Source organism: Cuculus canorus, chromosome 38 (genome assembly GCF_017976375.1).
Source record: "Cuculus canorus isolate bCucCan1 chromosome 38, bCucCan1.pri, whole genome shotgun sequence".
NCBI classification, from domain to species: domain Eukaryota; kingdom Metazoa; phylum Chordata; class Aves; order Cuculiformes; family Cuculidae; genus Cuculus; species Cuculus canorus.
The window spans coordinates 986,165-1,012,174 of record NC_071438.1 but is presented as its reverse complement, the minus strand read 5'-3'; the positions used below and the strand labels follow the sequence as shown (position 1 = coordinate 1,012,174).

Below are 26,010 nucleotides of genomic sequence, written 5' to 3'. Positions count from 1 at the left end.
AAACGCGAGGACAAAAGCGCGCGGGGGGGGGGGGGGGGGGGGGGGGGGGCGGCGCGCGGTCTGAAGGGAAACGGGCGGGAATAGAAGGGGTGGGCGTGGCTTGAAGCAAGGGGCGGAGTTAGATGGAGGGGCTCAAAGGAGGGGGCGGGGCTGGGGGCGGCTGTACCCCACGGCTGCGGCTCTGCCCCACACCTACCGGCCGGCTGCGTCCTCGGTGCTGCTGCTGCCGCCTCACGGCAACGCCATCGCCCCCGGCACGGCTGCCCCACGGAGAAGAAGGCACCCCATAGCTGCCCTCCCTGCCCCACAGCTCGCCTCACAGCCCCACAGCTCCCCCCAAGCCCCATAACCAGCTTCAGAGCGCCCCTGCCCCGCAGCCTCCATCCCTGCCCCACAGCCAGACCCACAGCTTCTGTCCCTGCCCCACAGCTGTCTCCCAGCCCCATAAACCCCATCCCTGCCCCACAACCAGCCCCACAGCCTCCCTCCCAGCCCCACAGCCAACCCCCTATAGCCCCCCTCCCTCCCTACCCCACAGCCCCGTAACTCCCTCAATCCCACGTGCCCCACATCTGGTCTGCAAATGACCCCCCTGCCCCGTAATGTGAGCGAGTGCGGCTACCCCATAAGTGGCAGCACCCCCACACGCCATAGATCTGCCCCCTAACTGGATACTTTGGGCCCCACAGACCTGCCCCCCAGGTGAGACCAACTTGCCCCCCCCGCCCCACAGCTCTGCCCCCCCAAGTGGGTAAAATACCCTCCCCAGCCCCACAGCTCTGCCCCCCAAGTGGGTAAAATACCCTCCCCAGCCCCACAGCTCTGCCCCCCAAGTGACAACAATCACCCCCTAGATCCGCCCCCCAAGTGCTAACCCTCTCCAACTCTGCCCCCCAAGTGCCCTCCCAGCCCCACAGCACCGCCCCACGGCTCCTCACCTCCTCCTCAGCCATAGGGGGGGAAAAGAACTCTGACTCCGCCTCTGGCTGCCCCACACATGTGGGGCAGAGTGTGCGCTACGGGGTGGGGGACACCCAGGACCCCCAAGTCAAGCCCCAGCTCTGCCCCCCAAGTGGGAACAACTCCACCACCCCCCCCATAGCTCTGCCCCCAAGTGACATCTCTGCCCCACAACCAGGCACACCACAAACTCCCCAGCCCCACAGCTCTGCCCTCCAGTGGATAAACCCCTTCCCAGCCCCACATCTCTCCCCCACAAGTGGGCAAAACACCTCCCAGCTCTGTCCCCCGAGTGACCACATTCACCCCACGGCTCTGCCCCCCAAGTAGCCACAACTCAACCCCGCCCAGCCCCACAGCTCTCCCCCCCAAGTGAACACATTCCCCCCACGGCTCTGCCTCCCAAGAAGCCACAACTCGACCCCCGCCCCCCCGAACCCCATGGCTCTGCCTCCCAAAGTCAGTAAAACACCCCCTTAATCCCACAACACTGCCCCCCAAGTGACCACAATCCCCCCATGGCTCTCCCCCCCAAGAAGCCACAACTCAACCCCCCCCAACCCCACAGCTCTGCCTCCCAAAGTGGGTAAAACACTCCCCCAGCCCCAGAGCTCTGCCCCACAAGTGACCACAACCACTCCATAGATCCGCCCCCCAAGTGCCACCCCCAACCCCACGGTGCAGCCCCACGGCTCCTCACCTCCTCCTCAGCCATGGGGGGGGGGGGAGGGAGAGCTCTGATTCCGCCTCTGGCTGCCCCACACATGTGGGGCAAAGTGTGCACTATGGGGCGGGGGACACTCAGGACCCCCAGGTCCCCACCCCACAAGTGAAAACATTCACCCCACAGCTCTGCCCCCCAAGTAGGTCAAACACCCCTCAGCCCCACAGGTCTGCCCCCCCCCCCCCCCCCAAGTAAAAAACCTTCACCCCACAGCCCTACCCCTCAAGTAGACACAACATCCCTCAGCCCCACAGCTCTGCCACCCCCAAGTAAAAACCCTCACCCCAAAGCTCTACCCCCCAAGTGGACACAACGTGACCCTCACAGCCCCACATCTGCCCCCCAAGTACCATTTCCCCCCTAGATCAGCCTCCCCCCTCACCCCCCCACCCCGATCCACATCGTTCTCCCCACGGCTCCACCCCACAGCTCCTCACCTCCTCTGGGACTCGGGGGAGGGGTGGGGAGGGAAGGGGGTGGGGGTGAAAGCTCTGCCTTCGTCTCCGGCCCTGGGGCTGCCCCAAATGTGTGGGGCAGAGTGTGGGTGCTATTGGGCAGGGGACACCCAGGACCCCCAGGTCACCCCTGTGCCAGTGCCGCTGGCCACCGTCCCCGTGCTCCAAGTGGCCTCTTGGGCCACCTCCCCCCAGGTAGCACCAGCCCCAGTGGTGCTGTACTGGGCCCCAGTTTGAGCTGCGTACTGGGAGGCATCCGTCCCCGTCCCGGCGGCTGCTGCTGCCACCGCCGCATTGGCTGCCACGCCAGCCCCTGAGGCTGCGTACTGGGCGGCACTGGCCGCATACTGGGCGGCGGTGGAGGCATATTGGGTGGTGTCCCCTCCTGCTGTAGCGCTATACTGGGTGCCGTCCCCGCTTTGGGCACTATACTGGGCGTACTGGGCATACTGGGCAGTGCCTGTGCCGGTGGCATACTGGGAGCTGAGGGCATACTGGTATTGTGCCCCGGTGCCATATTGGGCATTGTACTGGGAGCTGTACTGAGCACCGGCGGCGCCGACACCGTACTGGGCAGCATTGACGCTGTACTGAGAGCTCCCCGCTGCGTACTGGGCATACTGGGAAGTGCCGGTATTGTACTGGGAGCCGGTGGTGCCATACTGGGCCATACGAGAGGCCATGGCCGGGGTGATGGCAAAGGGGGACGGGGAGCGCTGGGGCGCAGGGGAGCCGCCGGCACGGTGGTAGCAACACCCGGTGCCGCTTCCCAAGCGATGGATGCAGGGATTCACCCGCCCGGCGCTACAGCCCAACCCACCGTTACCATGGAAACGGTGCAGGCAGCCACCCAGGCGTCCGGCGCACCCCATCCCCACGTTTCCCTGGAAACGATGGATGCAGGAACCCAAGCGTCCGGTTGGGAAAGAACACACCCCACCACCACCGCTCCCGATGCCACTCCCGCCCCGCTGGAAGAACGGGGAGGAATTTGGGGTGCGGGGGTAGCTGCCGCCGCGAGCCGGCGTGGCCAGGAACGGGGAGGCGGCACGGGCGAAGGCGCCACGAGCGCTGAGCAGAGGGAAAGGGCCTCGTGGGGATCCGCGTGGCGGGGTGAGGGCCAGCAGGGAACCCGGGGGCCGCGGTGAGGGGCGCAGCCCGCGGGCAGCCGGGAGGGCCAAGAGGGAGCCGGGCAGGCGGGGCAGCGGCGTCGAGCCACCCTTGGGCGTCAGCGACAACAGCGACGTGGGCGTGGCCTGGGATGTGGTGGGCGTGGCCTGGGAGGACGTGGGTGTGGTCTGTGAGGACGTGGACGTGGCCTGGGTGGAAAGGGGCTGGGCTTGAGTAGATGTGGGCGTGGTCACCGCCTGTGTTGTCGATGGGATGGACGCGGTTTGCGCCGCGGTGGGCGTGGTTTGAGAGGAAGTGGGCGCGGCCTGAGCGACCGTTGATTGTATGGGAGCAGGCGTGGCTTGGGTAGAGGTGGGTGTGGTTTGGTTAGGAGTGGGCGGGGTTTGGGTGGTGGGCGGGGGTTGCGGGGTCTCCATGTACCGTGAGGCTTTGGCAGCAGGAGCTGGAGCAGCCGAGGCAGCGGATGAAGAGGAGGAGGAGGAGGAGGAAGAGGAAGAGGAGGAGGATGAGGAGGAGGAGGAAGAAGACGAAGACGAAGAGGAAGAGGAGGAGGAGGAAGAGGAGGAAGAAGAAGAGGAGGAGGAGGAGGAAGAGGAGGAGCTGGAGCGGCGGCGCTTGCGGCGGGAACGGCCTTCACGGGATTCGGCCGTCAGCAGCACCGCGGCAGGCACCGATGGCTCTGAGGGCGCCGAGGCCAAGGGAGGCGTGGTCGTGTCTGAAGTCAGCGCTGAGGGCGGCAAAGCCGGCGGCACAGACCTGTGGGGACACAGGATTGGAGACATGGGATGACACGGAACATGGGGGCAGACAGGACTGGGGATACAGAAACATGGGGACACAAAAATCTTGGGGACGTGTGAATGTGGGACATGGATCCCCTGAGGACACAGGAATGGCAACACCGAACATGTAGTACATGGGACCCCATGGGAAAAAAGTCCTATGGACCTGAAACCCTCGGGGACACGGGACTGGGGAACATGAAACCCCACGGGACACAAGAATAGGGACATGGAACCGTAGGGAACACAGAACATACGACAAGAACAAGGGACACGGGAGTCCTGGGGACACAGGCATGGGGACACGGAACTCTGAGGACACAGAACCCCTGGGGACATGGGAATGGGGACACGGGAACCCTGGGGACACGGGAATGGGGACACAAAAGCCCTGGGGACACCGTGGGGACAGCGAGGGGCCCTTACTCTGTGGTGGTGGCATCAGGCGCAGCCGGCGAGGGGGGCCCCGACTCAGAGGAGCTAGAGCCGGAGTCGGAATCCGAGGAAGAGGAGGAGGAGGAAGAGGAGGACGAGGACGAGGAGGAAGAGGAGGATGATGAGGATGAGGACGAGCTCTGCTTCTCCGGGGCAGGGACAGCACTAGGAGCACTGGTGTCCAACAGGGAGGCGGTGTCACTGGTGGTACTGGGAGCACTGGTGTCCATCGGAGCGGGGCCATCGCTGGTGGTAGTAGGAGCACTGGTGTCTGCGGGGGGCGTAGGGACACAGGTGGTACTGGGAGCACTGGGGGTCACGGTGATGCTGCTGACACTGGGAGCACTACTGTCCACAGGGGTCACAGTGACGCTACCAGTACTGGGAATACTGGGAGCACTGGTGTCCACGGGGCTCACGGTGACGCTAGCAGTACTGGAAGCACTGGTGTCCACAGGTGTCACGGTGATGCTGCTCAGACTGGGAGTACTGGGAGCACTGGTGGTCACGGGGGTCACGGTGACACCGCTGGTACTGGAAGTAATTGGAGCACTGGTGGACACAGGGGTCACAGTGACACTGGGAGCACTGGTGCCCACAGGGGTGATGGTGACAGTGGCGGCACTGGGAGCACTGGTGGCCGAAGTGGCGCTAGCGGCACTGGGAGCACTGGAGTCCACAGCAGCTCTGGTGACTGTAGGAGCACTGGAGTCCACAGCAGCTCTAATGACACTGGGAGCACTGGCGGCCACGGGAGCGGCACTGGTGACAGTGGGAGTGGCACTGGAATCCACAGCAGCCCTGGTGACACTGGGAGCACTGGTGGCGATGGCGGCGGCACTGGAGTCCACAGCAGCCCTAGTGACACTGGGAGCACTGGTGGTGGCACTGGCGCCTGCGGTGACAACAGAGCCCGCGGTGAAACTGGGACCACTGGTGACACTGGTGACAACGGCCCCCGCAGCAGCACCAGTGGCACTACTGACGGCCTCGACCTTAATGGTAGCATTCACAGCAGCAGCAGCGGTGACAACGGGCTTGGTGACCACACTGGCAGCCACGGTGACACCTGCAGTGGCCACAGTGGCCTTGGGGACCTCCTTGGAGACATCTGCGGTGGCAGAGGCCACAGTGGCCTTGGGGACATCCATACTGGCCTTGGTGGTGGCGTCTATGGTGTTAGCAGCGCCCGCGGTAGCCTTGGCATCCACAGTGGCCTTGGTGGTGGCACTGGTGACACTCAGGGCAGTGGCGACTGTAGCAGCGCCTCCAGTGACAGCGGCCACCGTGGCTTTGGTGATGGCGTTGGCCACAGTGACGGCATCAGTGCCCTTGGGTGGCTCCGGCTGCTCCGGCGCCATCTTCTCCAGGACCGGCGGTGACACCGGCTGCCCGGCCTCGTCCTCGTGGCGTGGGGTAGCAGCAGTGTCGGTGGCGCGGCTGAGGCGTGGGGGCGAGGGCCCACGGGGCTGCTCCGGTGGGCGTGGGGCGGCAGTGGCGACGAGCGGCTGCGGTTTGGGTGCAGGGAGCAGGCGCGGCAGCGGTTTGGCATGGCTGGCGGGTGGCAGCACTGAGCCAGCGACAGGCGAGGATGGGAGGCTGAGGCGCGAGGCCGGCAGCAGCTTTCCCGGTGCGGCGGTGCGTAGCCCAGCACTCAGCACGCGCGGCAGGCCCGGAGGTGGTGGTGGTGGGGTGGCCAGTTTGCCAGTGGCATTCGGCACGGCTCTGGTAGGCGCCGGCTTGGACGGACTTAGCGCAGGCGGTGAGGGTGCTAGAGATTTGGTGACGGTCGGCGTTGGTGGAGCGATTGGAGCTGGTTTGGTGACACCAGACGGCGACACTGGCGTTGCTGTTTTCACCTCGGCGGGCACTGGTTTGGTGGCGGGTGGCTGGGCCGGCATTGCTGGCTTTGCTTCGGCAGCTGGTGCCGACTTCAGCAGGTTCGGAGACACCAAGGGCGCAGGTTTGGGAGCATTCGGGGATGCCGGAGTTGCTGGTTTTGCCTCGACGGTGGGCGCTGGTTTGGGGCTTTGCGGTGGAGCCGCTTTCACCTCAGTGGCCGGTGCAGCTTTGGGCACTCCAGCTGCCGGCGGTGTTCCTGGTGGCTTCCCCGAGCTCTGCTGTGCCAACGCAGCTGCTTTCACGCCCAGCTGTGCCGATGGTTTCATCTCGGCAACTCCTGGTTTGGGTGGCGACGGCAGAGCTGCTGCCGTTGGTTTGCCGAGGTTTTGCTGCGGTGCCATTTGGGGTGGTGCTGCTGGTTTGGTGACACTGGTTTGCGATGTAGGTGCCGGCTTCACCTCCGCTTGCGGCACTGGTTTGGTGACTCCAGGCTGGGCCACAGGCACTGGCTTTGTATCGGTAACAGGCGCTGGTTTGGTAACAGCCGGCTGTGCCGCAGTCACTGGCTTCGCATCTGTAGCAGCTGCTGGTTTCGTGGTTCCGGGCTGCACCGCAGTTGCCGGCTTCGCCTCTGTCGCAGCCGCTGCTTTGGTGACGCTGGGCTGCGCCGGAGCAGCCGGCTTCACCTCGTTAGTCGCTGCCGCTTTGACGCCGCAGGTGGCTTCGGTGTTGACAGGCGTCGCCACCTTCCCCTCAGCAGCTGCTTTAGCTGGATCTGGCGTCGCTGCTGGTGTCACAGGGGTGGCAGCTGCCTCGGTGCCTGGGGGGACAGGTTGTGCTCCGCCGATCGGCACCCACTTGGGCGCTGCTGGCTTGGTCTCGGCGTTGGGTTTGGCGAGGCTGGGTGGGGGCTGCGGTGCTGCCGGGTGCAGCTCAGCAATCGGCACCCACTTGGGGCGTGCCGGTGGCGCGGGCAGAACAGGAGGAGGGGTGGGGGCCTTAGTCTTGGGGGGCGACAGGGAGGGCGAGGGGCTCTTGGCTTTGCGCGGCGCAGGGGACGCGGTGGAGCTGCGGCGGCGCCGGCGCGAGGGCGAGCGGGATGAGGCGCGCGCCCGCTTCTTGGGCCGTGGGGAGGAGAGTGAGCGGCTACGGCGCCCGCCACGCCGAGACGAGTCAGAACGGCTGCGCCGGCCTAAGCCGCGCCCACGCCGACGCCGATCTGGTGAGGAGAGCGAGCGGCTGCGACGTGGTGGCGTGGAACCGGAGCGGCCGCGCCGAGGCGTGCGGGAGCGGGAGCGGCGCCGCGTGGAGCGGGAGCGGCGCCGCGTGGAGCGGGAGCGGCGGCGCACCGGGGATCGGGATCGCGAGCGGCGCCTGATTGGGGAGCGTGACCGCGAGCGGCCCCAGCGCCCGCCGGTGCGACTGCGAGACCAAGCGCGGCGAGGGGAGCGGGACCGGGAGCGGCCGCGGCGTGTGGGCGAGCGCGATTTATTGCGGCGCGGTGGCGTGCGAGACCGCGATCGTGGCGGCAGGCGGATGGGGCTGGTGGAGTTGGGGCGCCAGAGCGGCGTGCGGGACCGGGAGCGGCGCCGGGGCGGCGTGCGGGACCGGGAGCGACCGCGGCGGCGGCTGCGGGAGCGGCGGCGTGGTGGGGTGCGCGAGCGGCGGCGCGGTGGTGTGCGCGAGCGTGAGCGAGCACGGCGGCTCCCACCAGTGCCAGGTGGCGAGCGGGAACGGGAGCGGTCACGACGGGTGCGGGAGCGTTTTGGGGGAGACGGGGAGCGGTCACGCCGCGATGCCGGAGCCGGGGGAGTTTTGGGGCGCCGCGGTGGTGACGGGCTAGACGTAGCACGGCGCAGCAGCGGCGGCGGCTCCGGCAGCGGGGAGGGTGAGTGGCGGGTGGGTGAGGTTGCACGCGGGGGGTCGGGGGGGGCGGCAGCAGGGGGCGGCTCTGGGGGTGCCGCTGCGCTCACGGGCGGCTCCGCCGGTTGGGACTCCTCGACGGCAGGGGCGGCCGGCGGGGACGCCGGGGGCTGCTGCGGCTCCGGCTCCGGCGCTCCCTGGAAAAAAGGAGAAAGAAGGGAGGTGAGAACAGTGGCAGGGAGCGAGGGGCCCCCCCAGGCCCTGCCCCGCCCCGGGGCTCACCTCCGATGTGGCAGCGAGGCCCGGCTGTGCCAATGCCGGAGCCGGTTCCTCCTTTTCTCGGCCGACGGTGGGGGTCGGGGGCTTCGGGGCGGTGGCGCTGCGGGACCTGCGGTGGGGGGGGGGGTTGGTGGGGTGGTTTTGGGTGGGGTCGGGCATTTTTGAGGAAGGGGCGACACTCACCGGCTGCGGGAGGAGGCGGAGGACGAGGAGGAGCCGGCCGGGGACGTGGAGCGCTCCTCCCGGCGGCTCTTCTGCGATGCCGATTCACTGGTGGATCTGGGGGTTGGAGAGAGGCTGAGGGGGGGATGTGGCAGGGGCCGGGGGCCACCAACGCCAAGGGCCCACCAGCACGGGGAGGGGGCCACAGGCTGAAGGGGCGGCACCTCACCTCTTGCGCTTCTTCTCTTTGGCCTTGTGTTTGGCCTTGGGGCTGGGAGACCTGGGGGAGCCATGATGTCATCAGTGACATCATCAAAGCCTCAACCCCTACCCCCCCTTTCAAGGCAGACAACCCACCCACCCCCTTACCGGTGCTTCCGCTTCTTGCCCTCAGACTCAGTCCTGAGGGAGAGGAAGACAAGTTGAGGAGGAGCTGAGCCTTGGCCACGTCTCCTCCACATCCTCTGGCCCCAGCTCAGTCCCCTTGGCCCCATCCCGATCCTTACTCTTCAATCCCTTCTCAGTCCTTATATCCCTTGGCCTTTCCCCCTGCCTCAGCCCCTCTGCAGCCCTTTTGGCCCTCCCTGGTTCCTGCGGATGCCTCTGCCCCTTCCCTTTGGCCTCGCCCCTTTCCCAATCCCATTTAGTGTCCTTTGGCCCCGCCCCCACCTGTGCTTTTTCTTCTTCGAGCTCTTCTTTCTCTCCCCGGAGCGACTGGCAGACCTGGGGGGGAGGAGGGGCAATCAGTGCGCTACACCCCAACACCGACACCCCCCCCCCCGAATCCCCAAACCCACCCAATGCCCTCCTCCAGACATCCCAGACACCAAAACCCTCCAAAGCACCCCAAAACGCATCCTGTGACCTCCCCCATGCACTGCAACCCCTCCCAATCCTCCCTGAGGCCCAAAAGCACCACAAACTCCCTTCAACCTACCCCTGAACCCCAAAACCTCCAAAACTCAACACACCCCTCTGCACACCAAAACCTTCCCCCAACCCACTCAAGCCACCCCCTCCAAACCCCAAAATCGATCGCCCCTTGAGCCCCCCCAACTGCACCCTGGGACCCTTCTCAATTCACACCTGAAACCCTAAACCCCTTCTGTACCCCAAAACCATCCCCTGAACCCTAAACCCCGCCTTTAGCCCCAAAACCACCCCTTCTTGAATGCCTTCTGTACCCCAAAACCCGCCTCTTTAACCCCCAAACCACCCCAAACTCACCTCAATCCACCCTGAATCCCAAATCCCCCAAACCACCTCCATGAACCCCTAAACCATCCCCACACCAACATCCTTTCTGTGTGCTGAGACCACCACCCTGAAGCCCCAAGACACTTTCATGAACCCCCATAAATGACCCCCTGTACCCAAAAACTTCCCTTGAAGTCCTCCTCAATCCACCAAGAACCCCAAAACCACTCCCTCACCCCACTAACACTACCAAATGACCCCCCTGAACCCCAAAAATAATCTGCCAAGCCCCAAAAATCATCCCATACCTGCCCCTATCCTTCTTTTTCTTCTTCTTCTTCTGCTTGGGCGATGGCGAGCGGGAGCTGGACGACTCTCGCGCAGCACTGTGGACAGAACGAGGGCGCCTCGTTAGCAGGGAAACTTTTGGGGGCCCCCCTCCCCGCCCCCCAAGCCCCACGGCGCATACCTGATAGGGTTAGGGGGTTCTGGGGGCGCCGCCTCCTTGGCGCGGCGAGCGGGATCAAAGGAGCTGCCATCCACGTAGGATTCGCTGATGCCAAAGGCCGCACGCAAGCGCTCGTTCTTCTTCTCGTTAGCCTCCGCCACCTGGTGGGTCTCGGTCACCCTGCGGTGGACGAAGTGGGGTTCGTTAGCAGGATGGGGGGGTGAGTGAGGGGCAAGAGGAGGGTGCAGAAGATTTTGTTGGGGTGCTCACGTGGGTTTCTGGTCGGTCGGCTCGCCCAGCGCCACGTCCTGCTCCAGCAGCATCATGCGGAAGGTGGCCACCTTCTCCTGGATCTCCCCCTCGGCATAGCTAGGGGGTGGAAAGCAGGGTTTAGGTGGGCACAGGGAGGGGTTTTGGGGATCCATGGGGGTTTGGGGGCATGGGAAGGGGGAAAGCGGGGAGCCAAGAGGGATTGGGGGGGCAGGAGAGGGGAAATTTGGGATCCAGGGGGAAATGGAAGTGGAAATGGGGGGCATTTGGGATCTAGGGGGGATTTGGGGGGGCAGGAGAGGGGAAATTTGGGATCCAGGGGCATTTGGAGGTAAGGGGGGGGGGGGTGCATTTAGGATCCAGGGGGCAGGAGAGGGGAATTTGGGGATCCAGGGGTGTCTCAGGGAGCTGGGGGGAGTTTGGGGGGATGGGATTCAGGGGGCATTTGAGATGTCAGGAGAGGGGAAACTGGACATCTAAGGCAGTAAGAGACAGTTTAAGGGTGAAGGGGGGGGGGGGCGGGGCCTGGGATCCAGGGAGGGCTTTTGGAAGTCCAGGGAGAGAATTTGGGGGTGCAGACACAGAGGGTTTGGGGATTCAGAGGGGTGGGGGGGATTTTGGGGTGCAGACAAGGGAGGATTTGGGGATCCAGGGGCATTTTGGGATGCGGGATGAGTAACTGGGAGATCCAGGTGGGTCTGGAGATGCAGGAGTGGGATCTGGGGGATCCAGGGGAGGGATCTGGGGATCCAGGGGAGGGATCCGGGATTGCAAGTATGGGGGTTTGTAGGGATCCGGGGGGAAGAAATCTGAAGGCGCAAGGATGAGGGATTGGGGAACACCGGGGAACAGTGCAGGCACTGGGAACAGTTTTCCAGGCCAGGTGTTTAGGGAGCCAGGGGAGTTCGGAAATGAGAGTTCAGGGGCCCAGGGGCACCGAGAGAAGTTTTTTGGGGTGCAGGGGGAAGTGTTAAGGGCACCCACGGGGCTTCTAGGGGCACAGGAAGGTGTTCAGGGTACCCTGGAGAGGGCGTTTGGGGGCCCACAGTGGGTTCCCAGGGCACAGCAGGGGTTTTGGGGGGCGCAGGTGGGGTTCTCGGGGGCCCAGAGTGGATTTTTAGGGGGAAGGGGACAGTTTAGATGGGGGAACCAAGCAGTTTGGAGCGCCCGGGGGTGCTCTGGGGGGTGTTCAGGGCACCAAGGTGGGAGACCGGGGGCCTCAGGGGGAATCTTGGGGCGCAGGGAAGCGTTTGTGGGGCCCCAAGGGAGGTATTTAGGGCAGGCCAGGACATTTCTGGAGATATAAGGAAGGGAAGCATTTGGGGGGTCCCAGGGGGATCTGAGGAGCCCAACGGGGTATCTGGGGGGGCCAGGGAAGCATTTGGGGGACCCGGGGCGGGGGGGCAGGGTCTGAGGGCCCAGCAGGTTTTAGGGGAGCCCCAGCAGGGAGTTCTGGTGAGCAAAGGGGGTATTTGGGTAGGCCCAGGACATTTCTGGGGGTGCAGGGGGCTGTCTGGGGTGCCCAGACAGGGGGAACAGAGGGTTTTGTGGGGGGCCCCAGCAGGGGGTTCGGGGGGCACAGGGGGGTATTTAGGGAGGGCCCAGGGCATTTCTGGGGGTTCAAGGGGGCATTTAGGGTACCCCGGGGTGGGTTCTGAGAGCACAGCAAGGAGTTTTGGGGATCCAGAGTGTTTTATGGGGGTGCAGGGACAGCAGCTTGAGGGATCCGGGGGGGTTGGGGCTGCAAGGCAAATTTTCAGGGTGCAGGAGTGTTGTTTTGGGGGGCCTCACCCTTGTTCCTCCATCGGCTGGGAGAGCTCCAGGCAGCAGGGGGGGCTGGGGGGGTTGGGGTCTGCAGGGGGGATTGGGGGTTCAGGGGGGCTCCCCCCTGTTCCTCCAGCACCTCGGAGCTCCAAGCAGCAGAGGGAGGTTTCTTGGGGGGCAAAGGGGTGGGTTTGGGGCACGAAGAACCATTCTGTGTGGGTCCTCCTTGCTCCTCCACCAGTTCAGGGTGTCCCAGGCACTAGGGAGCCCGGTTTTAGGGCTGGAAAGGTTCTTTTTAGAGCAGGGCCGCCATAGTTCCTCCATCAGCTCAGGGTGTTCCAGGCACTGGGGAGGTGTTTGAGGTGGGTTTTGGGGCACAAAGAGATCGTTTGGGGGCTGGAAAGATTCTTTTGCGGGGCACCACCATAGTTCCGCCATCAGCTCTGGGTGTTCCACGCACCGGAGAAGTGCGTTTGAGGGGGGTTTTGAGGTGAAAAGGGGTGGCTTTGGGGCTGGAGAGGCTCTTTTGGGGGGCCTAACGCTCGTTCCTCCACCAGCTCAGGGAGTTCCAGGCAAGAGCAGTGTGTCTGGGGTGTTTTCGGGGTGCAAGGGGCTGTTTGGGGGAGAGCTCGCCTCTGTTCCTCCATCATTCCACCAACTCGGAGCGCTCCAGGCACTGGGCAGGGGGACTGGGGCCGTGGGGGGGGGCGGGCATGCAGGGGACCATTTTTTTGGGGCTAGACAGGCTATTTTTATGTGCTCACCCTTGGTCTTCCATCAGCTCGCAGAGCTCCCAGCACCGGGGGAGGGGTGAGGGCACTGTTTAGGGTGTATTTTGGGATGCAGGGGACCGTTTTTGGGGGGCTCACCCTTGTTCCTCCATCAGCTCGGAGAGCTCCAGGCATTTCAGCTCCACCCTCCTCTTGCGCTGGTGGTCCAGGATCTCGGGGTTGGGTTTCTTGGCCAGGCTGGCCTCCAGCCTGCGCAGCTCCTCCTCGCCCGGGGGGGCCTCCCCGCTGCCCCCCCTCTGCTCCTTCTTGTGCCGCAGGGCCGAGAGGTTGCGCTGGACGTAGCCGTTGGTGCCGCTGCCCCGCGGCGTCGGCAGCCCTATCCCATTGTACATGGCGGGCGCCTCTCCTCACCCCTGCGGGGGGGCCTGCTGTCAGGGACCCCCCACCCCCCCCGCACCCCATTTACCCCACTCCTTTCCCCTGCACCCCGATTCCACCCCCACTCCTTCCGACCCCTTCCTATACCCTCATTCCCTTCCCTTGTACCCCCCATTCCCCTCCTTCCACTCCATTTCCACCCTTGCTACCCTCCCCCTTTTACCACTTTTACCCCCTTCCTACACCCACATTCCCTCCTCTCTTGCACCCCCTTCCTACACCCCCATTCTCCTCCTTTGCACCCCCATTCCTCTCCTTGCACCCCATTTCCACCCTCATGACCTTCCCTTGCACCCTATTTTCACCCCCTTTCCACTCCCTTGCACCTCCTACCCACCCCCTTCCTGCACCTCCATTCCCCACCTCGCACCCCACCTCCACTCCCAATTGTCCCCCTCTCCCTTCTGCACCCCCTTCTCCCACCTCAATTCTCCCCCTTAATTGCATCCCCTGCACCCTTTTTCTCTTCGACCTTCCCCCAAAACTCCTTCCCTCTCTGTTCCTTTTTCTCTCCTGCTCTCCATACCTCCCCCACCCCCTTTTCCCAATCATACCTTTTTTCTCCTCAAAACTTCTCTCTTCACGCCCCACTCCTCCTCTAACTCCCAAAAAAAGCATTTTTCCAACTCAACCCCCCCTTTTCCCCTCATAACCCCCAAGTGCCCCGTTCCTCCCTCCATTTCCCTCTTTTCACTCCAAAAAAGCCACTTATCCTCCTCACATCTCCCAAAAAACCTTCCCATCTCACAATGCCCAACCTCTCCAACTTTCACCCTCAAAACCCACTCTTTTCCTCAAAACACCCACTTTTCCATTCATGAGCCCCTTAAAAACTCTTTTCTCTCAAAAGTACTCCATTGCCTCCCTTCTTCCCTCACAAACTCCCCCTTTCGTCTTCATAAAGCTCTCAAATAAAACTCTTCCCCTGAAAACCCCCAAATCCCATTTTCCATCCAAATTAACCCACTTTTCCTGTTACAATCCCCTCAAAAACTTCTTTCGCTCCCCAAGACTCCCCCAAACCTCCACTTTTCCCCCTCAAAACTACCTAAAAAACACATTTTCCACCAAAACTTCCTTAAAAATAAGCCTTTCCTTTTTCCTTAAATTCTCACAAACTACATAAAACCCCATTTTCCCTATAAAAACTTACCTTAAAACTCTCTTCCCATCAAAACTCTCCCAAACTCCCACTTTTCCCCACCAGCTCTGAAAAATCCCATTACAAACTCACTAAATAAAACCTTTTTCCCTCAAAAACTCCTCCCAAAACTTTCCCCCTCACCAACTCTGTCAAAACCACGCCAAAAATATATCCTTCTCCCTTACAACGTACTTTTCCCTTCACAAACTCTCTAAATACCCCTTCCTCCCCTCAAACCTTCCTTCAAAATCATCTTTTTCTGCAAACTCACTTTTTGCTCCTCACAAACTCCCTAAAACCCCATTTCTCTTACAAACTTTGAATTTTTCCCTCAAACCCCATAAGCGCTTTCCCTCACAAGCTCCCTAAAAATTCCTTTTTCCTCACATCTCCCACTCTTTTCCTCACAAAACTCCACTTTCTTTTCACAAACCCTCCAACATCCTTTTCCCCCTTAGAAATTCCCCCAAAGCCCTTTTCCTTCATGAAATCCCTACAAAACCCCTTTTCCCCCAAAACTACCCCAAACCCATCTTCCTCCCTCACAAACTCTCTAAAACCTCCCTTTTCCCCAAAAAACATCTTTTTCCCCTTGTAAACCCCAGCTTTTTCAATCCAAAACTCCATAAAAGCCCCCCTTCCCCCTCCAAGCCCACTTTTTTCCTTATAAAATCCCACTGTCTCCCTCTCAGCCTCCCTAAGAAACACTTCCTCACTTCAAAACTTTCCCCCAAACCTTTTCACCTCAAAATTACCAAAAAAAAACCCTTTTTCCCTCATAAACCCCCATTTTTTCCTCATAAATCCCCCCAATCCCTTTTCTTTTAGAAACTTACTTCCTCAAAATCCCTTTTTCTCTCAAAATTTTGCCTAAAAATCATCTTTTTCCTTCACAAATTCTCACTTTCCTTCCTCGCAACCTCCTTAAAAAACACTTACTTCCTTGTTCTGCGGAATCAAACCCTATAACCCACAGCTCATTTTTTCTCTCACAAAACCCCACTGTCTCCCTCAAACGCCTAAAAAACCTACAGACACCCCCCAAAAACTCTTTTCTTCAAAATCCCAACTCTCACTTTCTCACAACCCCCCTAAATTCTTACCCCGCAGAATTTCCCTCAAGAACCTCCATTATTTTGTCATAACTTCTCCAAAACCCTTATTTCCACTCAAAATTCCCCCCAAAACACTTTCTCCCCTCACAAACCCATCAAGTTCTCTCCCCTTTCTCGTAAAAAAAAAAAATAAACAAAAAAACCCTCTTTTCCCATCAAATGTCCACTTTTTCCCTCGCTGCTCCCCCCAAAACCCACTTTTCCCTCATAAACCCCTCAAAAACACCCTTTTTCCCCTCAAAACCTGACCCACACCCGAATTTTTCCTTTCCATCCCCCCAAATCCTTTTTCCCTCACAAACCCCTCAATTTTCCCCTCACAACCTCCCTGAAAATAGCCGGTTTCCCCTTAAAAATCGCTTAAAACCTTTTTCCTCACAAACCCCGACTTTTTCTTCTTACAAACCCCCTTAAACTCTCTTTTCTCTTAGAAACTTCTCCCCAAAAACCTCTTTTCCCATCAAAACTCCCCAATCCTCACTTTTCCCCCTTTACTATTGCCCCAAAACCCAATTTTTCCGCTCACAGACCCCTTAAACAACCTTTCGCTCTTAAAAGTAACCTTGTTTTATACCATGAGCCCTCAAAACCCTACATTTTCCCCGAAAATGTTTTCCCATCATAAGCAACCTGAAACCCACTTTCCCTCCCCAAAAAACCCTCACCATAAACACGCCGAAACCTCTCATTTTTCTCAAAAAAAGCCCAACTTTTTCTGCCCTAGCCCCCGACGATCCGTTCTTGCTCCCCAAGATCCATTTTCCCGTCATGAAACCCTCCAAAACCTCACTTTTTCCAAAAGAAAACCCGCCTTTACCATTTTAAAACTACCCAAACCTCCACTTTTCCCCAAAAAAAAATTTTTCGCCTTATAAAACCACCTACAATGCCACTTTGCTCCCCCTCATAAAACCTTTTCCCCTTACGAAAACACCCCAAATTCCATTTTTTCCCCAAAAATACTTTTTTCCCTTACGAAAAACACCCAAACCTCTATTTTTCTTAAAAATAAACTTTTCCAGTCATAAGACCCTTCGAAATTCCACTTTTCCCCCAAGAAAAAACCTTTTCCCTTTACAAAACCCCCATAACCCCTCGCTTTTTCCCAAAAAAAAAAAACTTTTCCTTTTCTAGAACAACCCAAACCCCCGTTTTCTCCCCCCAAAAATCCATTCCTTCACAAAACCCCCCAAAACTCCACTTTTTCTCCAAAAAGAACCTTTTCCCCTTACAAAACCCCCAATCCCCTACTTTTTCCAAAAAAAACCCTTTTCCTCTCACAATCCCCAAAAACGCCACTTCCCCCAAAATCTCCCCTTTTCCCGCCGTAACCTCCAAGCTTTTACCCCAAAACCACCTTTTCCCTTCACAACTTCCTCCTTTATGCCCAAAAAATCCCTTTTTTTCCCCTCACAAACGCCATTTCCCCCCTCCCCCCGCCCTCGCCACGAGGGCCTCGCCCCCCCAATCCCCGCGGGTCAAAAGGGGTGAAATGGCGGCCCCGCGCCCCCCTCCCTGGGTCCCCTCGGGCCTCACCGGCTCCGCTGGGGCCCAGTCGGGGATTCCTAGCCGCCTCTTTCTCCCTCCGTCGCTCTCGCTGCCGCCGCGGCCGAGCACCCGGACTCCAAAACGCAAAAGGGCGACGCCACGCGCGCCCCCCACCTCTGCTTCCGGCTGCGGGCGGGGCCGCTGAGCTTGCGCGGCGCACGACAGGAAATGTAGTCCCAGTCCGCCTCGCTCAATAAGCTACTGTGGACGCCTGCACTACAACTCCCACAATGCACCGCACTCGGCAGCCATCTTATCGAAGCCGGTTGTCCTGGCGGCGGAGGGGACGATGGGAAATGTAGTCCTGTGCGCCATGCCTTACCGGAGAACTGGAGGACGGCGGGACTACAACTCCCAGCGTTCCCCGCGTGCGGCCGCCATCTTGTGGGGCAGAGGGCTGAATTTATTCCCCCCATACAGGCCTATAGGGGGCGCCAAAGGCTTTTCTCCTATAGAACAGCCCAGTCCAGCCTCGTCCCCTATAGCAGAGCCCATCCTCCTCATCCCCTATAGCAGAGCCCTTGTTCTCTGTAGCAGAGCCAATCCCAGCCCCCAGCTCCTACAGCAGAGCCAGTCTCAGCCCTGTCCCCTATAGCAGAGCCCCTTGTCCCCTATAGAAAAGCCCATCCCCCCTCTCCCCTATAGCAGAGCCAATCCCAGCCCCATCCCCTACAGCAGAGCCCCTGTCCCCTATAGCAAAGCCTGTTCCCCCCATTCCCTATAGCAGGGCCCCTTGTTCTCTATAGAAAAGCCCATCTCAGCCCCTATAGCAGAGCTTATCCCCCTGATACCCTACAGAAAAGCCCATCCCAGCCTCCAGCCCCTATAGCAAGGCCCATTCTACTCTGTCCCCTCTAGCAGAGCCAATCCAAGCCCTGTCCCCTATAGCTGAGCCCATTCCAGCCCCTTGTCCCCTATAGCTGAGCCCACCCTCGTCTGTCCCCTATAGCTGGGCCCCTATTCCCTCTAGCAGAGCCCATTGCAGCCCTGTCCCCTATAGCAGGGCCCATTCCAGGCTGTTTCCCCTATAGGCGCCCCCCTATAGGGCCCCAGGCATCCCAGCCACCCCTATATGGGCCCCCCCCCCCAGCCCTCGTAGCCGACGGAGCAGCTGCAGCGCCATGGAGGTACGGGCGCCCCACCCTATGGATCCCATAGGCACCCCCGGGCCCCTTGACACCCCCAGAATCCCCTCATCCCCTATACGGCCCCTATAAGCACTCTCAGCCCCCTACATGGGTCCATCATCCCTCTATATGGCTCCTACAGATACGCCCAGCCTCTATAAGCACTCTCACCGCCTCTATACGCCCTTTCTAGGCACCCTCCCCTCCCTTTTATGTTCCCTATAGACACCCTTATCCCCCCTATATAGGTCTGTCATCCCCCTATATGGCCCCTATAGGCACTCTCAGCCCCTATAGGCACCACCCCCCCCCCCAATCTGCCCCTTTATCCCCCCAATATGGTCTCTATAGACACCTCGACTCCCTGTATGGCCCTTATAGACCCCCCCCCATAGATCCCTATAGGCTTCCCGACCTTCTATAGGGCCCTACAGGCCCCCCCTAACCCCCTATGGCCTCCATAGGCACTGGGTCTGTGGGTGCTGGTGGCACTGGTGGCACTGGGAGAGGGGCAGCCCATCGGCCCCCATGGTGAGCAGGGACTGGGAGGGGTTGGGGGGTTACTGGGATGGACTGGGAAGGGAAGAGGGGGGATGGCATGGGACGGGTTGGGGGGGGGGGACTGGGAGGGGAGGTGGGGGATGGCGTGGGACTGGGAAGGGAGAGGATGGGGATACTGGGGGTTAGGATGGACTTGGGCTGTGGACACTGGGCATACTGGGAGCACTGGGCTGGAGACACCGGTCCTGCTGGGAGCCACGATTCCCCGGGGCCGGGCTGGGCTTTGTGCTGGGGCCGCCGGGGACTCTGTCGCGACTGTCGCCCGCAGAGCCGCTGGGCTGCGCGCCGCCCCCGCCCCGGGACTGCCAGGACGTCTTCGCGGCGGGGGCGCGGGCGGACGGCGTTTACCTGGTGTCCCCGGGGGGCGCCCCGCGGCCCGTCTTCTGCGACATGAGCACCCAGGGACACGTCTGGACCGTGAGGGACCCCGAAACCCGGCACACCCCCCCAAAACCTGGGATTTGCACCCAAAAACCCGAGATTTGCTCCCAAAACCACATCCCCGTTCCCCTCAAACTGGGAACCCCTCAACACCCCCCCCACACACACACTGGGAGCCTCATACTGGTTACCCCCCCCCTTACTAATGCCCCCCCATACTGGGAGCCCCATACTGGTCTGACCCCCTCCATACTAGTCCATACACAGTGGGACCCCCATACTGGTCTGCCTCCCCCCCCTACTGGTTTCCCATACTGGTTCTGGTTTCCCATACTGGCCTGCCCCCGCCCCCCCCATACTGGTACTGGTTTCCCATACTGGTCTGCCCTCCCCCCCCCCCCCTACTGGTTTCCCACACTGGTCTGCCCTCCCCCCAGCCCCGTACTGGTTTCCCATACTGGCCTGCCCCCCCCCCCCCCTCCATACTGGTACTGGTTTCCCATACTGGTCTGCCCCCCACCCCATCCCCCCCACTGGTACTGGTTTCCCATACTGGTCTGCCCTCCCCCCCCCCCCCCCCACTGGTACTGGTTTCCCATACTGGTCTGCCCTCCCCCCCCCCCACTGGTACTGGTTTCCCATACTGGTCTGCCCTCCCCCCCCCATACTGGTTTCCTATACTGGTTTCCCCTCCAGGTTTTCCAGAAGCGATTCAACGGCTCCGTCAGCTTTTTCCGGGGTTGGAACGACTACAGACACGGCTTCGGCCGCGCCGACGGCGAGTACTGGCTTGGTCAGCCCAGTTCAAACCAGTATAAACCAATAGAAGCCAGTAGCACCCACGAAACCCCCAGGGCCCCCCCCCCTCAGCTCCCTCCCAGCCCCCGCCAGGGCGTCCCTCAGCAGCCCCCAGTATGGCCCAGTATAAACCAACAGCAACCGTTTTGAACCAGTATAAACCAGTTTGAACCAGCAGCAGCCAAGAACCCCCAGGGCCGCCCCCCCCAGCCACCCGCAGGGGTTCCTGATGTCCCTCAGCAGCCCCCAGTAGGAACCAGTACAGGCTGCTTAGCCCTCCACTGCCCCTCCCAGTAGCCCCCAGATCCTGCCCCACAGCTCCCCCTTCCCTGCCCCACATCCCACCTCTCTCTGCCCCACACTCCGCTCCACAGTGCCCCATATCCCCCCCTCTGCCCCACATCCCACCCCACGTCCTCCCCTGCCCTACATCTCATCCAGATCCCACCTCACATCTCCCCTTCCCTGCCCCACATCCTGCCCCACGGCCGCCCCCCAGGGCTGGAGGCGCTGCACCTGCTGACGCTGCAGGGCCGCTATGAGCTGCGGGTGGAGCTCGAGGACTTCGAGAACAACACGGCGGCCGCCACCTACGGGACCTTCTCGCTCTCACCCCACGCCATCAGCGCCGAGGAGGACGGCTACACCCTGCACGTTGGGGCCTTCGTCGACGGCGGCGCCGGTGACAGCACAGGGGGGGCGACCCACATCAGGGGGCACCGGGGCAAGGGTCGGAGGTCAAGGTGGACCACGGGGAGGGGCCACAAGGTCAACATGGGGCACAAGAAAGGGGTTGAAGGTCAACGTGGGGCACGGGGAAGAGGCTGAAGGTCAATGGAGCAGGTTGAAGGTCAACGTGGGGCACAGAGAAAGGGTGGTGGGTCAACATCAACCACGAGGAGAGGATACCAGGTCAAAGGAGGGGGTTGAGGATCGAGATGACTCATGGGGAAGGAGTTGAGGGTCAACACAAACCATGAGGAGGGGCCACCAGGGTAATGGAGGAGCTGGAAGGTCAATGTAACTCATGAGGAGGGGGTGGAAGGTCAAGATGGGGCATGGGGAGGGGACACCAGGTCAACATGGACCACAGGAAGGGCGCTGAAAGTTAACACGGGGCACAGGGAGGGGATGGTGGGTCAATGTCAACCATGGGGAGGGGCCACCAGGGCAATGGAGGGGATGGAAGGTCAACACAGACCATGGGGAAGAGGTTGAAGATCAACAAGAACCACAGGGAGGGGCCACCAAGTCAATGTAGGTCATGACAGGGGTCCACCAGGTCAACATGGTCCATGGGGAGAAAACACTGGCTCCATGGCGGCCATGCTGGGGGCCACCAGAGGGAGGTGGATGCCCCGTTGAGGTCCTCCCCGTTTCCCTCTCAGGCGACTCCCTGAGCTACCACAATGGGCAGAAGTTCTCCACCTTCGACCGCGACCAGGACCTCTACGTGCAGAACTGCGCTGCGCTCTCCTCAGGCGCCTGGTGGTTCAAGAGCTGCCACTTCTCCAACCTCAACGGCTTCTACCTGGGGGGTGCTCACCTCTCCTATGCCAATGGCATCAACTGGGCCCAGTGGAAGGGCTTCTACTACTCCCTCAAGAAGAGCGAGATGAAGATCCGGCGCCTCTGAGGACCACCAGGACCTTCCCCAACCTCTTGTCTCACCAACCCCCATCTGAACCCTCCTCCATCACAATTAAACCCCCTTGTTAATTGGCCAAGGTCTTCGTGAGCCAAAGGCGGAGGCACAGCTCTAGGGGGTTTGGTGGCCACCACAAGAGTGGTCACCAAGGGGCTTGGTGCCCCGGATGGAGGTCATGTGGCCCATCCTCCACCCCATAATTAACCCCCTTCATTAATTGACCAAGGTTTTAACGAGCCAATGGTGAAGCCACATCTTGGGGGGGTTTGGTGGCCACTGAGATGACCTGGATGGAGGTCAGGTGACCCCTCCCCTACTCTGTAATTAACCCCTCTGCCATGAATTGGCTGCGGTCCTAACGAGCCAGCGGTGGAGCCACAGCTCAGGGGGTTGCGGCCACCACAGCTGCAGTCCCTCCCAGTCCCTCCCAGTCCCCCTGTATCCCCTCCCACTTCCCCCCATTCCCCTCCCAGTGCCTTTTTTGCTCTCCAAATCCCTCCCAGTCCCCCCAATGCCTCCCCCAAAACCCTTCCTAGTGCATCCCAGTCCCCTCCCAGTGCCTTTTTCTCCCTCCCAGTTCCCCTTAATCCCCTCCCAGTGCCTTTTTCTCCCTCCCAGTTCCCCCTAATCCTCTCCCAGTCCCTTATTCTTCCCCCCCCAGTGTCCCCAGTGCCTCCAGTGCGGGCTCTCTGGTTTATTGGCGTGCGCGGTACTCGGCGCGGTCGATGGCCGCCAGGCGCTGCGCGGCCCCCCCGAGCTGCACCAGCGTCACCCCCAGCTTGATGGCGGCGATGGGGGCGGCGAGGAGCAGCCCGGCCCGGAACAGCCCCGGTCCCCCTGGCACCACTGCACACCAGTACGCACCAGTAAGGACCAGGGAGGAGCAGCAGGTAACCCCACAGCCCCCCCCGCAGCCTCCCCAGGGCCCCACCAGTAACCCTGAGGACCCCCCGGTGCCCCTCCAGTAACCCACGGGGCCTCCCAGTGACCCACCAGTAATCCATAGGGCCCCACCAGTAACCCCTGGCCCCTCCCAGTGCCCTCCCAGTGACCCATAATGCAATCTACTGCCCCACCACTAACCCCCAGTGCCCAATTAGTGCCCAACCAGTAACTCCCAGGGCCTCCCAGTGCCCAATCAGTAACAACTGGTGCTTCCCAGCACCCAACCAGTTCCTCTCAGTAATCTCCAGTGCCCCACCAGCAACCCACCAGTGCCCCCCAGTACCCTACCAGTAACCCCCAGGGCCTCCCAGTGCCCTGCTAGCCTCCCCCCAGCCCCTCGCAGTCTCACCAGTTGGTCCCTCCCAGTGGTAGACGAGGAAGAGGCAGCACAGAAAGGCCTCGTTCCCAGCACAGAGCAGAAACAGCAATGGCTGCAGCACAATTTCAAACCAGTGCTTCCCAGTTCAGACCAGTGCCTCCCAATTAACCCCCCCCCATCCTCCCAGGTCATCCCAGTGCCCCCCAATCCCTCCCTGTTCCTCACAGTCCCTCCACTCCCCTCCCAGTTTCTCCAGTGTTCCCAATGCCCCTCCAGCCCACTCCAATCCACTCCCACTCCCCCCTCAACTCAGTACCTTCCCAGACCCTCTCAGTCCCCCCAGTAACTCCCTAACCTCTTCCAGTCCCTCCCACTCCCTTCCCAGTTCCCTCCACTCCCCTCCCAGTGCCCCCCACCCCCTCCCAGTGCTCCCAGTCTCACCCTGGAGCTGTAGTACAGGCGGAGGACGGATGGCCCCTCTCCCCCCACGCTCTTGTGGCTGCCCCCGCCCTGCAGGGTGGCGCTGGAAGGGGACCATGTCAGACCACGCCCTCATCGCCCAAGCCCCGCCCACACCACGGAAACCACGCCCCATCTCAGTCCCCACCCCTCACAAGCCCCTCCCACTCCTGGAGCCTAGCCAAGGGGATGAGGAAGCCACGCCCCCTCATTAGGCCCCACCCACTCCTGGCGCACAGTCAACAGCTGTCCCTATTTGACTCACTGCCCACACCCTCACTACAAGCCCCGCCCACAAATTCAGGTCACACCCCCTCCCATTGCAACCAATAGACACCCTTGCTCTCAGCTCCGCCCTCTCTGGCCTTAAGCCCCGCCCCTTGACCATTGCAACCAATGGGTGCCTCTGCTCTAAGCCCCGCCCTCTCCCATTACAGCCAATGGGCATCCCTGCCTAAGCCCCGCCCCACCCAGCACAACCAATTGATGTCCCTGCTCTAAGCCCCGCCCCGAGGCTCCGCCCCATTTAGCCCCGCCCACCAGTGCATGTGCAGCCAGTGGCTGGCGATGTCGGCAGCGATGCTGAGCTGGAACAGGGGTGCGGCGCGAGGGTAGAGCAGCGACAGGTTGAGCTGCAGGCACAGCGAGCACAGCCGGTCCGTCAGCATGTCCAGCATGGCACCCAGCCGGGACCCTGTGCGGGGGGGGATGTGGGGCACCGTGTGGGGCTGGGAGCACCTGCGACGGGGCTGGGAGCTATGGTCCATCAGCATGGCCAGCATCGCCCCCAGCCAGGAACGTGCCATGAGCGGGGGCGGATGTGGGGCACCATGTGGGGCATGGAGGACCCACTATGGGGCACTGTGTGGGGCAGAAAGAACCTGCCAGGGCTGGGAGCCCCTGCTGTCGGGCAGGGAGCACCCACTGTGGGGCACAGTATGGGGCAGGAAGCACCCGCTAGAGGTGGGAGCCGCTGTGGGCGGCAGGGAGGACCTGCCACAGGCTGGAAGCTATGGGGCAGGGGTGACCCACTATGGGGCAGGGGACCCAGTACCTCCCAGTCCCGTCCCCATCCCCTCCAGTACCTCCCAGTGCCCCCAAATCCCCTCCCAGTGCCTGCCAATTCCCTCCAGTGCATCCCAGTCCCCTTCCAGTCCCCCATAGCCCCTCCCAGTCCTCTCACCCTGCCCCAGGACGCGGGCGGCGTGGCCATCGACAGCATCAAGCGCGGCGCTCAGGACATAGCAGGCGGCCGCCGGCCCCGGCGAGTGCGGCATCAGGTAAAAGGCGGCGGCCGCCAGCACCACCCGGGCATAGCCTGGCCCCCAGTGCCTCCCAGTAAGAACCAGTAACAAGCAATAATACCCCCACCCTCATCCCCCACCAGTCCCTCTCAACGGTTCCCAGTTGTCCTCCAGTCTCTCCCATCCCTTCCCAGTGGTTCCCAGTTGCCCTCCAGTCTATCCTATTCCCCACCAGTTCCCTCCCAGTGGTTCCCAGGGCCCCCCAGTCCATCCCAATTCACCCTAATGCCCTCTCATCCCCTCCTAGTGGTTCCCAGTTGCTCTCCAGTCCCTCCCAGTGCTTCCCAGTCCCTCCTAGTCCATCCAAACTCGCCTCAGTCCCATCCCAGTGGTTCCCAGGTGCTCTCCAGTCTCTCCCAGTGCCTCCCAGTCCCTCTTAGTCCATCCCAATTCGCCTCAGTCCCGTCCCAGTGATTCCCAGATGCCCTCCAGTCCATCCCAGTACCCTCCCATCCCTCACCAGTCTCTCCCAGTGGTTCCCAGGGCCTACTAGTCCGTCCCAATTCGCCCCAGTCCCCTCTCATCGCCCGCCAGTGCCTCCCCGTCCCCTCACCGATCAGGTTGGGCACGAACAGGAACACGTTCACCTCCTTCTCCCCCTTCGCCATCACCCCCAGACCCGCGGCGGCGCCTTTAACGCCCGCGCCGGTCACGTGACACGGAAACAGACCCGCGCGGCCAATCAGCGGCGCCAGAGCCTCGTTTCCGTCTGCCCTCAGGGGCGCTCAAGCCCCGCCCTATGACGTCATTTCACGCCCCTCCTACCGGGTCCATTCATTACTGAGTAGCGCCGTCCCCGCACCTCACCAGTAACCCCCAGTGCCTCCCAGTACGGCGAAGTGCCCCACCAGTAACCCCCAGTGCCCCCCAGGCCCATTCCAGTAACCCCCGGTTCATGATGAGGGGATTTACCGTCCTCCGGGCACTAATAAAGCTCCTAATTAACGCCCCCCACCCCCAAACCCAGAGCGGAGCCTCTTTAATCGTTACCATCTTCATTAATTATTCATTAATCTCACTAATGACCGCCCCCCCCCGACACAGTGCGGGGGGGCTGTTTTTGGGGCCCCGACATTGAGGGGTTCCCTCCTCATATTAATTAACAGTGATTGGGGCACCCTAATTAGCCATAATTGGCGGGTTTTGAGGCAACCTCCCCAATTATAAGAGGTTTTGGGTC

At 61.5% G+C, this 26,010-nt stretch overlaps 3 protein-coding genes across 10 annotated transcripts; 1 reads left to right on the top strand and 2 right to left on the bottom strand.

Annotated features, from left to right (window-relative positions):
* Window positions 1-2,079: 2,079 nt before the first annotated feature.
* Window positions 2,080-18,190, bottom strand: LOC104065396 (serine/arginine repetitive matrix protein 2). 8 transcript variants are annotated; one of them, XM_054052988.1, is made up of 13 exons: window positions 17,277-18,190; window positions 13,182-13,375; window positions 12,340-12,400; window positions 10,549-10,647; window positions 10,300-10,458; window positions 10,139-10,216; window positions 9,303-9,356; window positions 9,003-9,035; window positions 8,863-8,913; window positions 8,655-8,750; window positions 8,475-8,580; window positions 4,479-8,389; window positions 2,080-4,026 (listed from the first exon to the last, which is right to left on the bottom strand). In XM_054052988.1, exons 3-13 carry the CDS (start codon window positions 12,351-12,353, stop codon window positions 2,232-2,234), a joined length of 6,396 nt encoding a protein of 2,131 aa, XP_053908963.1. In that variant the 5' UTR covers window positions 12,354-12,400; window positions 13,182-13,375; window positions 17,277-18,190; the 3' UTR covers window positions 2,080-2,231. The 8 variants fall into 8 exon arrangements, with proteins under 8 accessions (XP_053908963.1, XP_053908955.1, XP_053908956.1 ...); XM_054052980.1 differs by lacking the exon at window positions 12,340-12,400 and having other exon boundaries at window positions 13,182-13,456; XM_054052981.1 differs by lacking the exon at window positions 12,340-12,400 and having other exon boundaries at window positions 8,655-8,741; window positions 13,182-13,456.
* Window positions 18,191-18,340: 150 nt separating this feature from the next.
* On the top strand, window positions 18,341-21,878 carry LOC128850060 (microfibril-associated glycoprotein 4-like). The gene is made up of 6 exons (XM_054053008.1): window positions 18,341-18,415; window positions 18,880-18,946; window positions 19,245-19,393; window positions 20,054-20,150; window positions 20,655-20,837; window positions 21,544-21,878. Exons 1-6 carry the CDS (start codon window positions 18,410-18,412, stop codon window positions 21,789-21,791), a joined length of 750 nt encoding a protein of 249 aa, XP_053908983.1. The 5' UTR covers window positions 18,341-18,409; the 3' UTR covers window positions 21,792-21,878.
* A 562-nt stretch (window positions 21,879-22,440) lies between these two features.
* CDIPT (CDP-diacylglycerol--inositol 3-phosphatidyltransferase) lies at window positions 22,441-25,542 on the bottom strand. Its single transcript, XM_054053011.1, has 6 exons — window positions 25,384-25,542; window positions 24,710-24,844; window positions 24,067-24,220; window positions 23,509-23,590; window positions 23,098-23,179; window positions 22,441-22,649 (listed from the first exon to the last, which is right to left on the bottom strand). Exons 1-6 carry the CDS (start codon window positions 25,436-25,438, stop codon window positions 22,498-22,500), a joined length of 660 nt encoding a protein of 219 aa, XP_053908986.1. The 5' UTR covers window positions 25,439-25,542; the 3' UTR covers window positions 22,441-22,497.
* Between the last annotated feature and the right edge of the window lie 468 nt (window positions 25,543-26,010).

Coding starts and splice junctions, on each gene's coding strand:
- LOC104065396 (XM_054052980.1), bottom strand. CDS start 13,435: ATGTACAATGGGATAGGGCTGCCGACGCCGCGGGGCAGCGGCACCAAC. Junction 9,357..10,138: donor AAAAAGAAGGATAGGGGCAG/GTATGGGATGAT, acceptor CCTCCCCCCCAG/GTCTGCCAGTCGCTCCGGGG. Junction 4,027..4,478: donor CCTGATGCCACCACCACAGA/GTAAGGGCCCCT, acceptor GTGTCCCCACAG/GTCTGTGCCGCCGGCTTTGC.
- LOC128850060 (XM_054053008.1), top strand. Junction 18,947..19,244: donor GCAGCCCATCGGCCCCCATG/GTGAGCAGGGAC, acceptor TGTCGCCCGCAG/AGCCGCTGGGCTGCGCGCCG. Junction 19,394..20,053: donor CCCAGGGACACGTCTGGACC/GTGAGGGACCCC, acceptor TTTCCCCTCCAG/GTTTTCCAGAAGCGATTCAA.
- CDIPT (XM_054053011.1), bottom strand. CDS start 25,438: ATGGCGAAGGGGGAGAAGGAGGTGAACGTGTTCCTGTTCGTGCCCAAC. Junction 24,845..25,383: donor GTTCGTGCCCAACCTGATCG/GTGAGGGGACGG, acceptor ACTGGGGGCCAG/GCTATGCCCGGGTGGTGCTG. Junction 23,591..24,066: donor CACTGGCTGCACATGCACTG/GTGGGCGGGGCT, acceptor GTCCCCTTCCAG/CGCCACCCTGCAGGGCGGGG.